The 15,103-nt window shown below is 46.6% G+C and overlaps 1 protein-coding gene and 1 long non-coding RNA gene across 2 annotated transcripts; both read right to left on the reverse strand.

The window, feature by feature from the left end:
* Positions 1 to 4,179, reverse strand: LOC135983339 (uncharacterized). Its single transcript, XR_010600922.1, has 5 exons — positions 4,029 to 4,179; positions 3,163 to 3,266; positions 2,340 to 2,396; positions 679 to 802; positions 1 to 322 (listed from the first exon to the last, which is right to left on the reverse strand). It is a non-coding gene; the product is annotated as an uncharacterized LOC135983339 (long non-coding RNA).
* A 9,473-nt stretch (positions 4,180 to 13,652) lies between these two features.
* LOC135982807 (olfactory receptor-like protein COR4) lies at positions 13,653 to 14,651 on the reverse strand. The gene has a single exon (XM_065591004.1). It carries the CDS (start codon positions 14,649 to 14,651, stop codon positions 13,653 to 13,655), a length of 999 nt encoding a protein of 332 aa, XP_065447076.1.
* Positions 14,652 to 15,103: the final 452 nt, after the last annotated feature.

Consider the following 15,103-nt stretch of genomic DNA (forward strand, 5'->3'; position numbering starts at 1 on the left):
AAGGGTGGAACATTGATGGAGACGTCTCTGTCCCAAGGCTAGGATCCAGGGACAGGGGAAGCTCTCAGCCAGGCTATGAATCAGGGATCCCATTTCTCCCCCAAGAGACCCACATGCCCCGAGGAGTAAATGGCTCTTACCTCCATGAACGAGCAGGTCTTCCATGCAAGCCTCTTTGAGACCCAGCAACGTTTGGTTTGATAGGACAAGGTGACCTGTCCTCACTGCTCCCTGAGGGGCCTCAGCTGCAGGCTGCAACCATCTGGGAGGCGGTGACAGATCTCAGGGCCTGGGGATCCTATTCATTTCACTCACCGAGACCCTGTAGAAGGGCCAAGGGGAGAATAAAGGGCAGGAGGTGAAGCTAGCCCTGAGCCTCTGTCCCACCCCATCTCCTCCAAAGTGGAGCTTTCTAAGCTTCAGCTGGGCAGACAGGTTGTATCCCTGACACAAAGGCCCTTCCGCAGCATATGGGGCAGGGAGAGCTCTGCCTGGGTCAGGCCAAGGAAAGCGGGAAGGGAAAAGAGAGTGAGTGGAGGAGTTCCTGCTCCAGATGAAGGAATTTTGGGGCAGAGGGAAGGAGCTGCTCCACAGAGAGGGGAGAGAGTTTCTGTCAGTGCCAGCGGACTCCATTTCCTCTTCCACTAGTTCCCCATTTACAGGGAGCCAGAGCAGTACCTGCAGCAGGGAGCGAGAGTTGCTGGTGTCCTCAGAGGCAGAGTCCCTGCAGCACCTCGGGCATCTGGTGCAAGTGCCAGATGTTGCGGAGCTGACGCATCACATTGGCCATCATGTCCTCCTGCTGAAAGGGAACAAGAACCTATCAGAGACTCAGACGCCCCCCAGGAATCAGGGGGCACCTGGAACTAGCACCATTGCACCCTGCACCTGTCCATGTCGGAAGGATGGATTCACCAGGATGGAGGCTTGTTGTCCTCTCTAGTCACCTCCAGTGTCAGCCACCCTCCTTGTAGGGTGAGCCACCTCCCCCTCAGTGCCCTGACAGCTCTTTCACCTCCAACCCACCTGGGGACAAAGCTGAAGTTCTCAGTCCTCTCCTCCATCCCCACCCAGGGAGGGGGCTCTAGCAGGGGGGCAGGAGGGAGTCTGCCAGCAGTGAAGTGGGGTGGGGGAAGGTTAAGGCTGTTCCCCAAGTCACCCCAGGATCTAATGCTGAAGCCGCAGGATGGCAGCCCTGGTGAATGGGGCAGATCAGCAGCCCCTGCTGACTGAATCCTCCCGTTCTCTCTAGAGCGGGACCAGCCCTGCCGGCAGCAGGACAAGCTTCATAGAATCATAGAATATCAGAGTTGGAAGGGACTTCAGGAGGTATCTAGTCCAACCCCCTGCTCAAAGCAGGACCAATCCCCAACTAAATTATCCCCGCCAGGGCTTTGTCAAGCTGGGCCTTAAAAACCTCTAAGGAAGGAGATTCCACCACCTCCCTAGGTAACCCATTCCAGTGCTTCACCACCCTCCTAGTGAAAAAGTGTGTATTCTTAATAGTTATATACTCTCCTTTCAAAATGATGAAGATGCCCCAAGAAGCTTTTTCTACAGTAAAAATAAAGCCAATGAAAATTCGAACACTGTGCAGGAAATGCTAACCACGGGGAACAGGAAGTCAAAATGTGGCTTGTTGTTATGTATTGTCGATTGAACGTTCTAATTCTGTAGAGAGGTTCCCGAATTATTCATTGGGTTTTCTTTCAAGAAAGATAGGTGACCTGCGAGGCCAGAAATTAACTTGATTTCTACCTTTTTCTTTTGTGAAGGTGTCACAAGGTATTACATTTTAATTGTGGATTTTGATTTTTTAATTTTGGTCTTTGCACTTGTAGTTACTCTTTATTAGGCCTGGTAAGTTAAGTTAACTGCAGTTCAAAGAAAGTCTCAGATCTGTAACCATGCAAGGGATTTACATTCAGGGCCAATTCAGACATAGGGTCCTTAATTGGATCTCTCTGAAGGCTGTTCCAACCATGAGCAGACTATATAAGGAGGGAGTGACTAGAGACCTGAGCACTCTGCAGCAGATATTACAGTTCTGTGTAATATCCCAGGCGAGTCTTACTCATTCCACTCTGCACTCCCTGAGCCAGTCTCACTAATCAGAGGTGGAGAGCTCCAGTCAAATGAGTCTGTAGATGGCCCAGGAAGTGCTTGTACCTGCCCTGAGAATAGCCATATGGAAAGCTCTACCAAGGGACAGACTATGGGGGAAAACAAGCTACTCATGACTTATTTCCACAGCCCATCCTCTCATCCTGCCCCTTTTCCCCATCCACTGGTGAGTGCTGCTGCTCCCTTCTCCCTCCACCATTCCCCTGGTGGCTCACCTTCTGTCCCCTCTTCCAGTTCTTCTCTGATGTCTCCCTTAGAGTCCTGAGAAATAACTAGGAGAAACAGGATTACATTTAAGGAAAGAAAAGATTAGGCTCAATATTCAGAAAAACTTCCTGACAGTGAGACCTATGAGGCCGTGGAATCATCTTCCTAGGAGGAAGGTTGGGAGCCCCATCACCTGGGCCATAGAAAATTAGGACTGGATAAACACTTGGCGGATAGACAGTATGCAAAACTCCTAGGATTTTGCAAGTCTCCCTGCCAGAAAAATCCCCACCTGTTCCTGGCTGTTTTTGGGCTTAGTGATGCTTTCATTTTGTTTCTCTGTTTGAAATGTTGCTAGATGCTAACCTCATCTTTGTAACAAACGAATTGGCTGCTGGTTAAATCTTCCTTTGGGCCTTGTCTCTACTAGGAAAATTAAAAACATAGATCAGCACCAATACAGGGCAACTGGTTTTAACAACAGCGAGGGATGTTTTTTCAGTTCGCAGTCTGGTAGCGGGCGGTGTGTTGTGAGAGAAGCAGAGCCTTTGATGAAAGCTGAGCCCTGATTAGGGGGTGAGGCATCCCTGATTAGGGAGCCTAGCAAGGCAGCCATGCAACCAGCCAGTGGCACACGAGCAGCAACACAGAAGCCAGAAAACAGAGCTGACAACAGGGAAGTTTGAGTGGTAGTTTGCGGGAAGGTGTGTGTGGCTCTTTGTGTGTGGTGTTGTTGTTTTGATAGGTGCTTACAGAAGCAGCCATGGTAGTGAGACAATGAAGAGGAGGGATGTGGAAGCTGCGGGATGTATATCATTCTGAAGAGGGTACCTGAAAGCTGCTGCTTTTTTATGCCTGCTAGATTTGATGGCAGAGCTGATCCGAGGTTTGGAGATGCTGTTAGAAGCCGTGGTTGAGTTGAAAATGGAATAGTTCTGTAATAACGACTGGAAATTAGCTCTAGCAGTGCACTGGGGTTCATGAAAACTGGGTGTTAGTCCCCATGGGGTTGAGACAGGGCCAACTCCAATTATGCTGCCAAAACTGAACTGCAACTCTGGCTCATTCACACCTTCCCGGCTCACTGTTTCCAAGCTGCTGCGGCTCCGTCCCTCCTTTTACCCGTGTTTTGCTAGTTAGAGACCAGCATGTCCTGAGGGGAGTGGGGACCAGGCTGCTGAGACAGCTGTTCCTTTTCTAAGTGGGAATGGGGAGATCTGCATGCAGAGGGTCCCTCCCTTGAGCAATCCACCTCACCTCTGTCTCTGTACATTTCAGTTATGAATGATGGAATTTCCCCACCCCCCATTAAGCCCCACCCCCATTTTTTAGGATTGCGGACATTGTATTAAAATCAAAGGGAATGTGAAAAATCAAAGGCTCCTGTGAAAGTTAATGCTGCTTCAGGCTGTGTTCATTTTGGGGGTGGACTTACTGCTGGTGGTCAAGGGTGGGGGAGCTGCAATTCCCAACCCCACCTCCTTGGGGTTCAGAGATTATATTGCAAAGGTGGCTCACCCCATAATGTCCCCATAAAGGAAATGGAAACGTATGTCACAGAGTCTCTTGTGCACCCAGATCCCGGAGGAGCATTCCCACACCACCACCAAGCCCCTCCTGAGAATTCAGGATTTGGCCCACAGATTTGTATTTTAAGTTTTCCAATCTTTTTAAAGAGCTAATAGTATAGTACTTACTCTTTTTTGTTGGAAGCTAAACTGATCACAGCTCTTAAAGAGGTGTCTGTTCAGCTGGGTTTGCCTTGTGCCGTAAAAATAAAGAGTCAATAGGAATCTGAAAGTAAAACTATTTCAGGGAGGTTGGGTCACAGCCTTTCCTTTGCAATGATCAGAAACCACACAGCTGCAGACTGTCAGCAAACAAAACCCACCTCCTAACTGGAACTTGGGCTGATGCCCAGCACCATGGGTGTGCCCGGCTTAGGGTGCAAATTATTTGAGCTCAGTTTCATGGCACAGCCCGAGTCCAGTGCAGTGTCAGGCTGTCTTTCATCTCAAAGCAGGCAGGCTTCTAGCATTTGTGTACAAGCACTTGAAAAACTTATCTGTAATAGAGCCCGGACTGTGGCCTTGCAGGGAACAAAACTGATTACATTTTCTGATGGCCTTCTTTGCCTCCCTCGAGAGCCACAGATCTTGAGTTCAAAGGGAGCCCGCCAGAGATCCCAACCCCAGAGCAGACACATCCTACATCAGCATCATTGAAGGTTGATGGTGGATGAAGGGAACGCCCTCACAAACACTGAGTGAGTTCGCCACCAATCCGATGAAGTCACAGTGCTCAGATGTGTTAAAGGAGGATATTGATATAATAGGCATCACAGAAACCTGGTAGAGTGGGGACAATCAATGGGACACAATCATTCCAGGGTACAAAATATATCGAAAGGACAGAACAGGTCATGCGTGGGAGGGAGTGGCACTATATGTGAAAGAAAATGTAGAATCAAATGAAGTAAAAATCTTAAATGAATCCACATGTTCCATAGAATCTCTATGGATAGTAATTCCATGCTCTAATAAGAACATAACAGTACAGATCTATTATCGACCACCTGACCAGGACAGTGATAGAGACAATGTAATGCTAAGGGAGATAGGAGAGGCTATCAAAATAAAGAACTCAATAATAGTGGGGGATTTAAATTATCCCCATATTGACTGGGTACATGTCACCTCAGGACGAAATGCAGAGACAACATTTCTAGATACTTTAAATGACTGCTTCTTGGAGCAGCTGGTACAGGAATCCACAAGGGGAGAGGCAATTCTTGATTTAATCCTGAGTGGAGCGCAGGATCTGGTCGAAGAGGTAACTATAACAGGACCGCTTGGAAACAGTGACCATAATATAATAACATTTAACATTCCTGTGGTGGGAAGAACACCTCAACAGCCCAACACTGTGGCATTTAATTTCAGAAAGGGGAACTATGCAAAAATGAGGAGGTTAGTTAAACAGAAATTAAAAGTTACAGTGACTAGAGTGAAATCCTTGCAAATTGCATGGACACTTTTCAAAGTAGAGGCCCAACTTAAATGTATTCCCCAAATTAAAAAACACAGTAAAAGAACTAAAAAAGAGCCACCGTGGCTTAACAATCATGTAAAAGTAGCAGTGAGAGATAAAAAGGCATCTTTTAAAAAGGGGAAGTCAAATCCTAGTGAGGTAAATAGAAAGGAGCACAAGCACTGCCAAATTAATTGTAAAAATGTAATAAGAAAAGCCAAAAAGGAGTTTGAAGAACAGCTAGCCAAAAACTCAAAAGGTAATAACAAAATGTTTTTTAAGTACATCAGAAGCAGGAAGCCTGCTAAACAACCAGTGGGGCCCCTGGACAATCATGATACAAAAGGAGCACTTATAGACGATAAAGTCATTGTAGAGAAACTAAATGAATTCTTTGCTTCAGTCTTCATGGCTGAGAATGACAGGGAGATTCCCAAACCTGAGCTGTCCTTTGTAGGTGACAAATCTGAGGAATTGTCACAAATTGAAGTGTCACTAGAGGAGGTTTTGGAATTAATTGATAAACTTAACAGTAACAAGTCACTGGGACCAGATGGCATTCACCCAAGAGTTCTGAAAGAACTCAAATGTGAAATTGCGGAACTATTAACTATGGTTTGTAACCTGTCCTTTAAATCAGCTTCTGTACCCAATGACTGGAAGATAGCTAATGTAACACCAATATTTAAAAGGGGCTCTTAGATGTGATCCCGGCAATTACAGACCGGTAAGTCTAACGTCAGTACTGGGCAAATTAGTTGAAACTATAGTAAAGAATAAAATTATCAGGCACATAGAAGAACATAAATTGTTGGGCAAACGTCAACATGGTTTCTGTAAAGGGAAATCATGTCTTACTAATCTATTAGAGTTCTTTGAAGGGGTCAACAAACATGTGGACAAGGGGGATCCAGTGGACATAGTGTACTTAGATTTCCAGAAAGCTTTTGAAAAGGTCCCTCACCAAAGGCTCTTACGTAAATTAAGTTGTCATGGGATAAGAGGGAAGATCCTTTCATGGATTGAGAACTGGTTAACAGACAGGGAACAAAGTGCAGGAATAAATGGTAAATGTTCAGAATGGAGAGGGATAAATAGTGGTGTTCCCCAAGGGTCAGTCCTTGAACCAGTCCTATTCAACTTATTCATAAATGATGTGGAGAAAGGGGTAAACAGTGAGGTGGCAAAGTTTGCAGATGATACTAAACTGCTCAAGATAGTTTTGTGAGATCTTTTTGACGTTCTTCACCGTCTGCTTTGGTCTTAACTAGGTGATTGGGCAACAAAATGGCAAATGAAATGTAATGTGGATAAATGTAAAGTAATGCACATTGGAAAAAATAACCCCAACTACACATACTATATGATGGGGGCTGATTTAGCTACAACTAATCAGGAAAGAGATCTTGGAGTCATCGTAGATAGTTCTCTGAAGACATCCACTCAGTATGTAGCGGCAGTCAAAAAAGCAAATAGGATGTTAGGAATCATTCAAAAAGGGATAGAGAATAAGACGGAGAACATCTTATTGCCCTTATATAAATCCATGGTATGCCCAACATCTTGAATACTGCATACAGAGATGGTCTCCTCATCTCAAAAAAGATGTACTGGCATTGGAAAAGGTCCAGAGAAGGGCAACTAAAATGATTAGGGGTTTGGAACGGGTCCCATAGATTAAAGAGGGAGAGATTAAAGAGGCTAGGACTTTTCAGCTTGGAAAAGAGGAGACTAAGGGGGGATATGATCGAGTCCCTGCCTCATGCTGCTGCAGGCAGTTAACCAACGCTGTGCGACCAACCCCCACTCAGTTCCTTCTCTACTTCCCTTGGCTACGAGTTGGAGCAATCAGCAGCATTACTTAGTTTCCTTATTAGCAGCTACTTTGCTTGTTTCCTTTTCCTTTTCTCTTTGGCTTAAAAAAAACAAAAAAAGCAGCAGATCTCCCAGGAGACTGGAAAAATCTAACTAAAGAGCAGGCGCTGCAGGGCCTAAAGGAAATAACAGACATGCCGAGAGTCTCTTTACGTAGGATGCACTTCAACCAAACAAATCCCTTAATTTTAAAAAATGAAATGTGACAAAAATCTGACATCATGTATCATTGGTATTGAAAATGGAGAAAATCAATTGCAGGTCACATCTTCCAGATCGTGCAGGGCTGCTGCCCAGGAACAGTCATACCAAACCAAATTGATAGTCCATTTACCCCATCTCCCTGCTGAACCGGAACAGAACAGCAGCCCATCTAGCCTGGTATCCCACCCCCTGCTGCACTGGATCAGACCAGGTATCCATCCTGTCTCTGACAATGGCCATTACAAGATGGCTCCATGAGAAGTGCAAGAAACCATCTAATGGAGATTATGAAGAAACTTGCTTATAGGGGAAGATTCTTCCTAGCACACCTGGGTCGTTTGCAATTTATGCTATTCCTTGGATTCTGATTGGTTGAAAATGTTCAATTTATATAATCACTGACTAAATATTTTTCAATAAACATGCAGTATTCAAATCCCTTTGCGCTGGCTAATAATGATCCTTCGCTGACCAGTGTGCAAGGATGTACATGATCACTGAATGGCTATTTCTTTACCATATAATGAATATGCAAAATCTCTTTATTCTGAATAGCTGCTACAACCTCTGTCCTCTGACTGGCTCCTGCACTGGGAATTTTCAAGCTATTTGACAGTACTGCGGATGCCGTCTCAGCTTCTGTCTCCATTCAAGTGAAGCAGAAAAGCTCCAAGATGAACATGAAAGAAAATGGAACAAAAATATGAAAGAACAAAGATAATGTGCTTTTGAAACCGCAGTATCGCCTGGACAGCTGTTTTAGTGAATTGTGGGAGATCCTCGTACCACAGAGACCTCACTGAGATGCAGCAAAGAAACAGCAACCAATATTTGACTCTCTGGCTTTCTTTTATCCAGCATGTAACATATCCAATCAGCTAAACCAATCCATTTATTAACCATGCTCATTTTGTATGTACTAGTCTGTGTGTTGCATATATTCACATTTTAAACAGAGGGAAAATTTCATGGAGCCCTGAGCTGTCACTGGGGGGTGGAGACCCAATGGGGCACAAGTTAGTAACTGCTGTGGTGGGAGAGGCAGGGCCAGCACTACAGTCACTGGAGCAACCCCCAGGTGAAGCAGCTAAACCCCAACCCAGAGAATGGATTTTCCCCAGTTACAGGGGAAATTAGATTGAAATATGTAGGGTTGGAAATCCCCAATAATGACATTTATGGTCCAAACTCTTTGCAGCAACGCCAACCCATGACACTCCCTCTCTGTGTCCCTTCTCGACCGTGGGGCTGTGAGTGTGGCTGGATTGGGCAGTGGCTCCTTCTACTGTCCCATGGGGGTATCTCTTCTCTTCATTGCCACATGCCACACAGTTGCCATACTCTATCTGCCAGCAAAGCTGCTTAATGGATTTGCCCATGTCCATGTCACCCATTTTCAATTGTTTCTTTCCACATAGACCCATAGGACTGGAAGGGATCTTGAGAGATCGTCTAATCCAGGAATTCTCAACCTTTTTCTTGCTGAGGCCCCGTTCAACATCCTATAAAAACAACAGGGCCTGGGGCGGGTGGGGGAGCGCGGGGTTCCAGGCCGGGGAGACACACTTGGGCATGGGCATAGTTTTACTTCTATTTTTTGGAGGGGGAAGGGGCAAGGCCTGGTAGGGCTCAACCCAGCTCCACACAGCACAGTCAAGGAAGGGTGCGCCACCTCCACCCCCTGACTCACTCAGGAGGGCACCCAGCCTGTCGGGGCTCTGGAGGGATGCAACCAAAACATATAACTCAAAGGGAGGACTCAGTTCAAAAAGTTTGAAAACGGCTCAGGGTGAGGGCAGGGGGGTAGCTAGGGGCTGTGTGCAGGCAGGGGGTAGCTCAGGGTGCGGGCAGGGGGGTAGCTAGGGGCTGTGTGCAGGCAGGGGGTAGCTCAGGGCACAGGGAGGGGGTAGCTAGGGACTGTATAGTGGCAGGGGGGGCTCCCAATGCAACTCCCAGCTTCAGGGGGTGAGGCGTTGGGGACAGGGCCGGCTCCAGGCACCAGCGCAGGAAGCAGGTGCTTGGGGTGGCCAATGGAAAGGGGCGGCACATCCGGGTCTTCAGTCCCTCTCAGAGGGAAGGACCGACCGCCGAAGAATGAAGCGGTGCGGTAGAGCTGCCGCCGAAGTGCCGCCGATCGCAGCTTTATCTTTTTTTTTTCTTCACCTCTTGGGGCGGCAAAAAGGCTGGAGCCGGCCCTGGTTGGGGCTCCTGGCTTTAGCCTCCCGCTGCTCCTGGCTTGGGAGGAGGGGAGGTTTGCCGGTATAGGACAAGAAGCAATGGGCTTAAATTGCAGCAAGGGAGGGTTAGGTTGCTACATCAAGTAGCAGTTTTTACAATCTATACATCTCAATAACTGTTACATAAACCACAGTTCTACACAAAAAGCAGTTTCACACATACTACAGTGCAAGAAACTGCTACGGTACCTGTAAGCATTTCCTACATCAGGTAGCAGTTTCATACAATAGCAGTTTCTTACAATCTATTATGTATCAGTAACTGCTACTAGTATCACATTCCTACAGGGAGCAGTTTAATAAACTACAAGTGTTAAGTAGTGCATCAAATTCTGTGCCTTGATCTGAAGTCAATGGAAAAGGTGTCATTGAGTTCAGCACAGCTGAGAGTGAGAGGGTGTGCTGCTGGAGGACTGAGGAGAACAAGCGTTATCAGACACCAGGAGGAAGGTCCTGTGGTGAGACTAAGGAAGGTGTTTGGAGGAGGCCATGGGGAAGTACCCCAGGGAGTTGTAGCTGTCATGCAGCTGTTACCAGAGGCACTATAGACAGCTGCAGTCCACAGGGCCCTGGGCTGGAACCCGGAGTAGAGGGCGGGCCCGGGTTCCCCTCCAAACCTCCCAATTGACCTGGACTGTGGGTTCTTCCAGAGGGGAAGGTCTCTGGGCTGTTCCCCAACCCACATGGTGAATCTCTGAGGCAAGTAAATCTGCCAATAAGCGCAGGACCCACCATGATAGAGGAGGAAGTGTCACACTATTTGAACTTCCTTCATAACACAGGCACAAGACCCTCACCCAGTAATTTGTCCATTGAGTTCATGAATTCTGCTCAAGTGATAGCATATGATTTAGAAAAATATATTGCCTTGATTTTAAGGCATTACGTGATGAAACATCCGCCACAGTAATAGGTAATTTGTTCCAATAATTAATTACCCTCACTAAGAAAAAGGTGCACCTCATCTTGACTGAGTTTATTTAGCTTCCAGCCTCTGAATCTTATGCCTCTGTCTGCAGAATTAAATATCTTTACCCTATTGGAAATCTTTGTCCCACACAGGCGCATATACAGCATGTTGAAGTCACTTCTTGACCTTCCCTTGGATAAACTAACTAATAAAAATAAGATGTATCAGTAGAACTCATTTTCAGGGCCAGATCCCCATTTGCTGTCCTTTGCGTAGCTCCATTGACTTCAAGTGACTTCAACAAAACTATACAACAACCTCGGGTCTGGAACTCAGTTCCTAAACCACAAGCCAATACTTGCTGTGCTAAAGAAGAATTTCAACTGTCAGCAGTAGAGCTGTGCAGAGGACAGGGGTTGCCAGGGGGACGTTGTGAAGGCCAAAAGTATAACTGGGTTCAAAAAATAATGACATAAGTTCCTGGATGATCGGTCCCTCAATGGCTGTTAGCCAAGATGGTCAGGGACGCAACCCCATGTTATGAGTGTCCCTAAACTGCTGACTGCCAGGAGCTGGGAGTGGATGACAGGGGATGGATCACTTGATAATTGCCCTGTTCTGTTCATTCCCTCTGAAACACCTGGCATTGGCCATGGTGGGAGACAGGACACTGGGCTAGATGGACCATTGGTCTGACCCAGTATGACCAGTCTTATGTTCTTAGGTGATGGGCTGGGTGATGGTTTCTGTTAAGATGGCTGATGCTGGTAGCTGGGTGTGGCTCTATTTTTTGCTCCCTTCCTCTGCCTGCACAGTTCTCAGCTCTAGGACACCGCTGCTTCTGTAGGCCACGCAGCAGGCCCCCCAGCCTTTAGAATTGCTTTTCCCCCTGCCCTGGGTCTGAGCTGTGTTGGGGGCAGGGGAGCGAGATAAAAACTCCGCTGTGGTTGGGTGAGGGCAGAAAGGGAGTGGCAGCAGCTGCAGGCAAAAGGGAGTAAATTGCATGAAAAGAGGGGAAAGGTTTGACTGGGCATCGTGAGTCTGAAAGGCAGTGGGCCTAGGGGTTAGGCTGTGATTCCTCAGATCTTTTCAATCTCGCCATTCCTGAGGGAGCTCTGCTGGGTCATATCTATAGAATAAAAGGATCCTAGCAGGAGCCTGGCATGTGGTTGAAACTTGCCCGTAGTTCAATATTATTACTTTTACAGTAGCGACTGGAAGTGCAAATTGAGACCAGAGCCCCATTGTGCTGAACAATGCACACACACACACACACACATCACAGTGATTCACTAACTCTCTGAGGACACGTCTACACTGCAGTTTAATCCCTGGGCTAGTAGAACTCGCGTTAGCAGACCCAGGTTTGTTAACTTAGGGTTTGAGAAACTACACTCATTTGTAAACCCAGGTTAGGCATTGTTGCACCCTGGGTCCCGAACTGGGGCTCCAGCATCTACATGGCATTATGTGGGCCCCATTTCAACCACTCATATCCCAGAGTTCCTAGCAGGCTCCCAAAATGTGACCACTTTAGCTGTTTGTTCACGGTGCAGTGTGGGAACACTTGACCGTCCAGAGGACAAAGAAACTCAGCCTTTCGGATACTTTTGGCTGACTCCCAAAGAGGAGTCCAGTGGGCCTGCGTCTACACTACAAACCAGTAAAGGGTTAGTGCAATTTGTGTGTAGATGGAAGGGGGTTTAACTTGAGCATGAGTTTGAACCGTGGGCTTACCCTGGGCTTACATTTCAGTGTAGATGGACTGTGAGGTGACTGGTGCTTCGGCAATTCGCCGTGCCCTAAAGATTCAGCAATGGCCAATGATTTTGGTAGCCTCTGTTTATGGGTGCCCAACTTCAGTCCCCTCGGTCCTGATTTCCAGAAACTCCACCACTCCAGCTGAAGTGAACGGGAGCTGTAAGTACTCAGCACTTAGGAAAATAAGGTCCAAGATCTTTTACGTTGAGATCCCAATAACCGTGGCATTCACAATCAACGACTATCCTTGAAAATGTGTCTGTATATGTTTGGTCACCTAAACTACCTGGTCTTTAATTGTGTGACTCCTAAACTCATAAAGAGTTGGTGTGAGTACTCACCAGAACTATCATATCTGACTGAGCATTCATGACATTCTCCCTTTCAACAAACACAGGTTGGGATATCATTTCACGCACACAAATGTCTCCCAAAAAACAGAGGAGTTGGGCTGTGGATCTGATTGAAGCAAAATCACAAAATGGAATTGAACAAATATCTGTCAATGTTTTTGGACATTAAAACAAGTCCTGGTCATTGCTCATGAATCCATTGTTGCAGTGTGAACTTTTTCCTTTTATGCAGTAATTCTAAACAATATTTAAATCACTCTCTTACATCTTACACTGAAAAATCAATTTCAAAGTATTTTATTATAGGCACAGGGGAGCAAACCATCATTTAATAACCGACAATTTAATAACAGCCTGAGGAACAAGGATGTGAAGGACGCCCTGAGGAGAGCAATAGAGACAAAATTGAGGACCCATCTTTCCCCAAAGGGTGCCATAATAGGACAACCCAATCCTTCAATGGCTTCTCTGCACACATAGGGCTTGTCTGCACTACAGGGTTTTTTATGCACATACGGCCTCTAGTCAGGAACGCATCTCTCTTCAAAGCAGCACCTAAATACATGTGTAACTTTAAACATGTGCTTAAGCCCCACTGAAGTCAAAGGGAGACAAACCTAAACATGTGCTTAAGGACTTTCTGATTCAGAGCCCATGGGCAGGTCTACGCTACGGGGACAGGTCGATCTAAGCTACACAATTTGAGTTACGTTAGTAGCGTAACTCAAGTTGACATGGCTTAGATCTACTTACCACAGGGTTCACACTGCGCTGGGTCGACAGAAGAAACTCTCCCATAGACTCCCCTTACTCATCTCATTCTGGTGGAGTACCGGAGTCAAAGCCAGAGTGACAGTCTGTCGATCCAGTGCGTCTTCATTAGACCTGCTAAATTGTCCCCTGGTGGATTTATCGCTGCAGCATCGATCCACCCTGTAGTGCAGACAAGCCCTATGTGTGCAGAGAAGCCATTGAAGGATTGGGTTGTCCTATTATGGCACCCTTTGGGGAAAGATGGGTCCTCAATTTTGTCTCTATTGCTCTCCTCAGGGCGTCCTTCACATCCTTGTTCCTCAGGCTGTAGATGAGGGGGTTCAGCATGGGGATCACCACCGTGTAGAACACGGAGGCCATTTTGTCTGTGTCCAGCGAGTAGCTGGCGCTGGGTCGGAAATACATGAAGAGAATTGTCCCATGGAACATAGAGACGGCCGTCAGGTGGGAGGTGCAGGTGTAGAAGGCTTTGCGCCTGCCCTCGGTGGAGTGGATCCGCAGCATAGTCACAATAATTAAGATGTATGAGATGAGGATGGTCACAATGCTGATCACCTCAATCAGACTGCCAAAGAGGAAAACGAGTAGCTGATTGATGGAGGTGCCGGAAGAGGAGAGCTTTAGAAGTGGGTTGAGATCACAGAAAAAATGATTCAGGATATTGGAGTCACAATAGGATAATCTTAGCAAACCGCTGGTGTGTATCACAGAGTTCAGGAAGGCCCATAGATATGAACCAGCCACCAGCCGTAGGCAGTGCTTTGGGGACATGATGACCATATACAGCAGCGGGTTGCAGATGGCTACATAACGGTCATACGCCATTACTGCCAGCAGAAGGCACTCAGAGATGACAAACAATATGAAGCTAAAATATTGGATGATGCAAGCTGGATAGGAAATAGCTTTCCTCTCGGCTAAGAAGCTCATCAGCATCTTGGGAGTGATGACTGTGGAGTAACAGGCATCCACGAGCGATAAATTCTTGAGAAAGAAGTACATGGGGGTGTGGAGTTGGGGGTCGATCCTGATTAAAACCATCATCCCCAGATTCCACACCGGGGTGATAATATAGATCACTAGGAACAGCACAAAGAGGGGGACCTGCAGCTCCAGACGATCTGTCACTCCTGTGAGAATGAACTCGGTCACTGCCGTACAATTTCCTCCAGCCATTCATTCAGCCTTGGGCGCTAGCTGCGGGATCAACCATAAAGGAAGGCATTCGTTCTTATGCAAATGGTGTATGCTAATATAAAGAACTGTGGTCATATGCGTAAAGACCCTTTATCTCTAGGAAAGTGCATTACCCTGCCATTTAGTCTGATTTACACATTTTGACCTGTATTCTGTTGATATTTTAATTTCACGTATTAGTGTAGCCTCACAGACTCAGTGGAATGCCTCACATAAATAAAATTAAGGAATATGTTCAATTTTGTGGGACTGGTACCTTAGACAGTAGTAGAATCCGTGGATCTCCATTATACCTGGGAACAATAACATGGTTAGGAGGAACGCATAGTTTGCATCGCACTCTTGGGTTATTGGTTGACAGTTTCCCCCACCGAAATATGCCTCCATGTTTTTAAATCATCGGCTACCAACTAGAACACATTATGCACATA

This window comes from Chrysemys picta, chromosome 4, assembly GCF_011386835.1.
Source record: "Chrysemys picta bellii isolate R12L10 chromosome 4, ASM1138683v2, whole genome shotgun sequence".
Taxonomy (NCBI): Eukaryota; Metazoa; Chordata; order Testudines; family Emydidae; genus Chrysemys; species Chrysemys picta.

Bases quoted from the DNA above. Each gene is read 5' to 3' on its own strand.
- LOC135982807 (XM_065591004.1), bottom strand. From the start codon at position 14,651: ATGGCTGGAGGAAATTGTACGGCAGTGACCGAGTTCATTCTCACAGGA.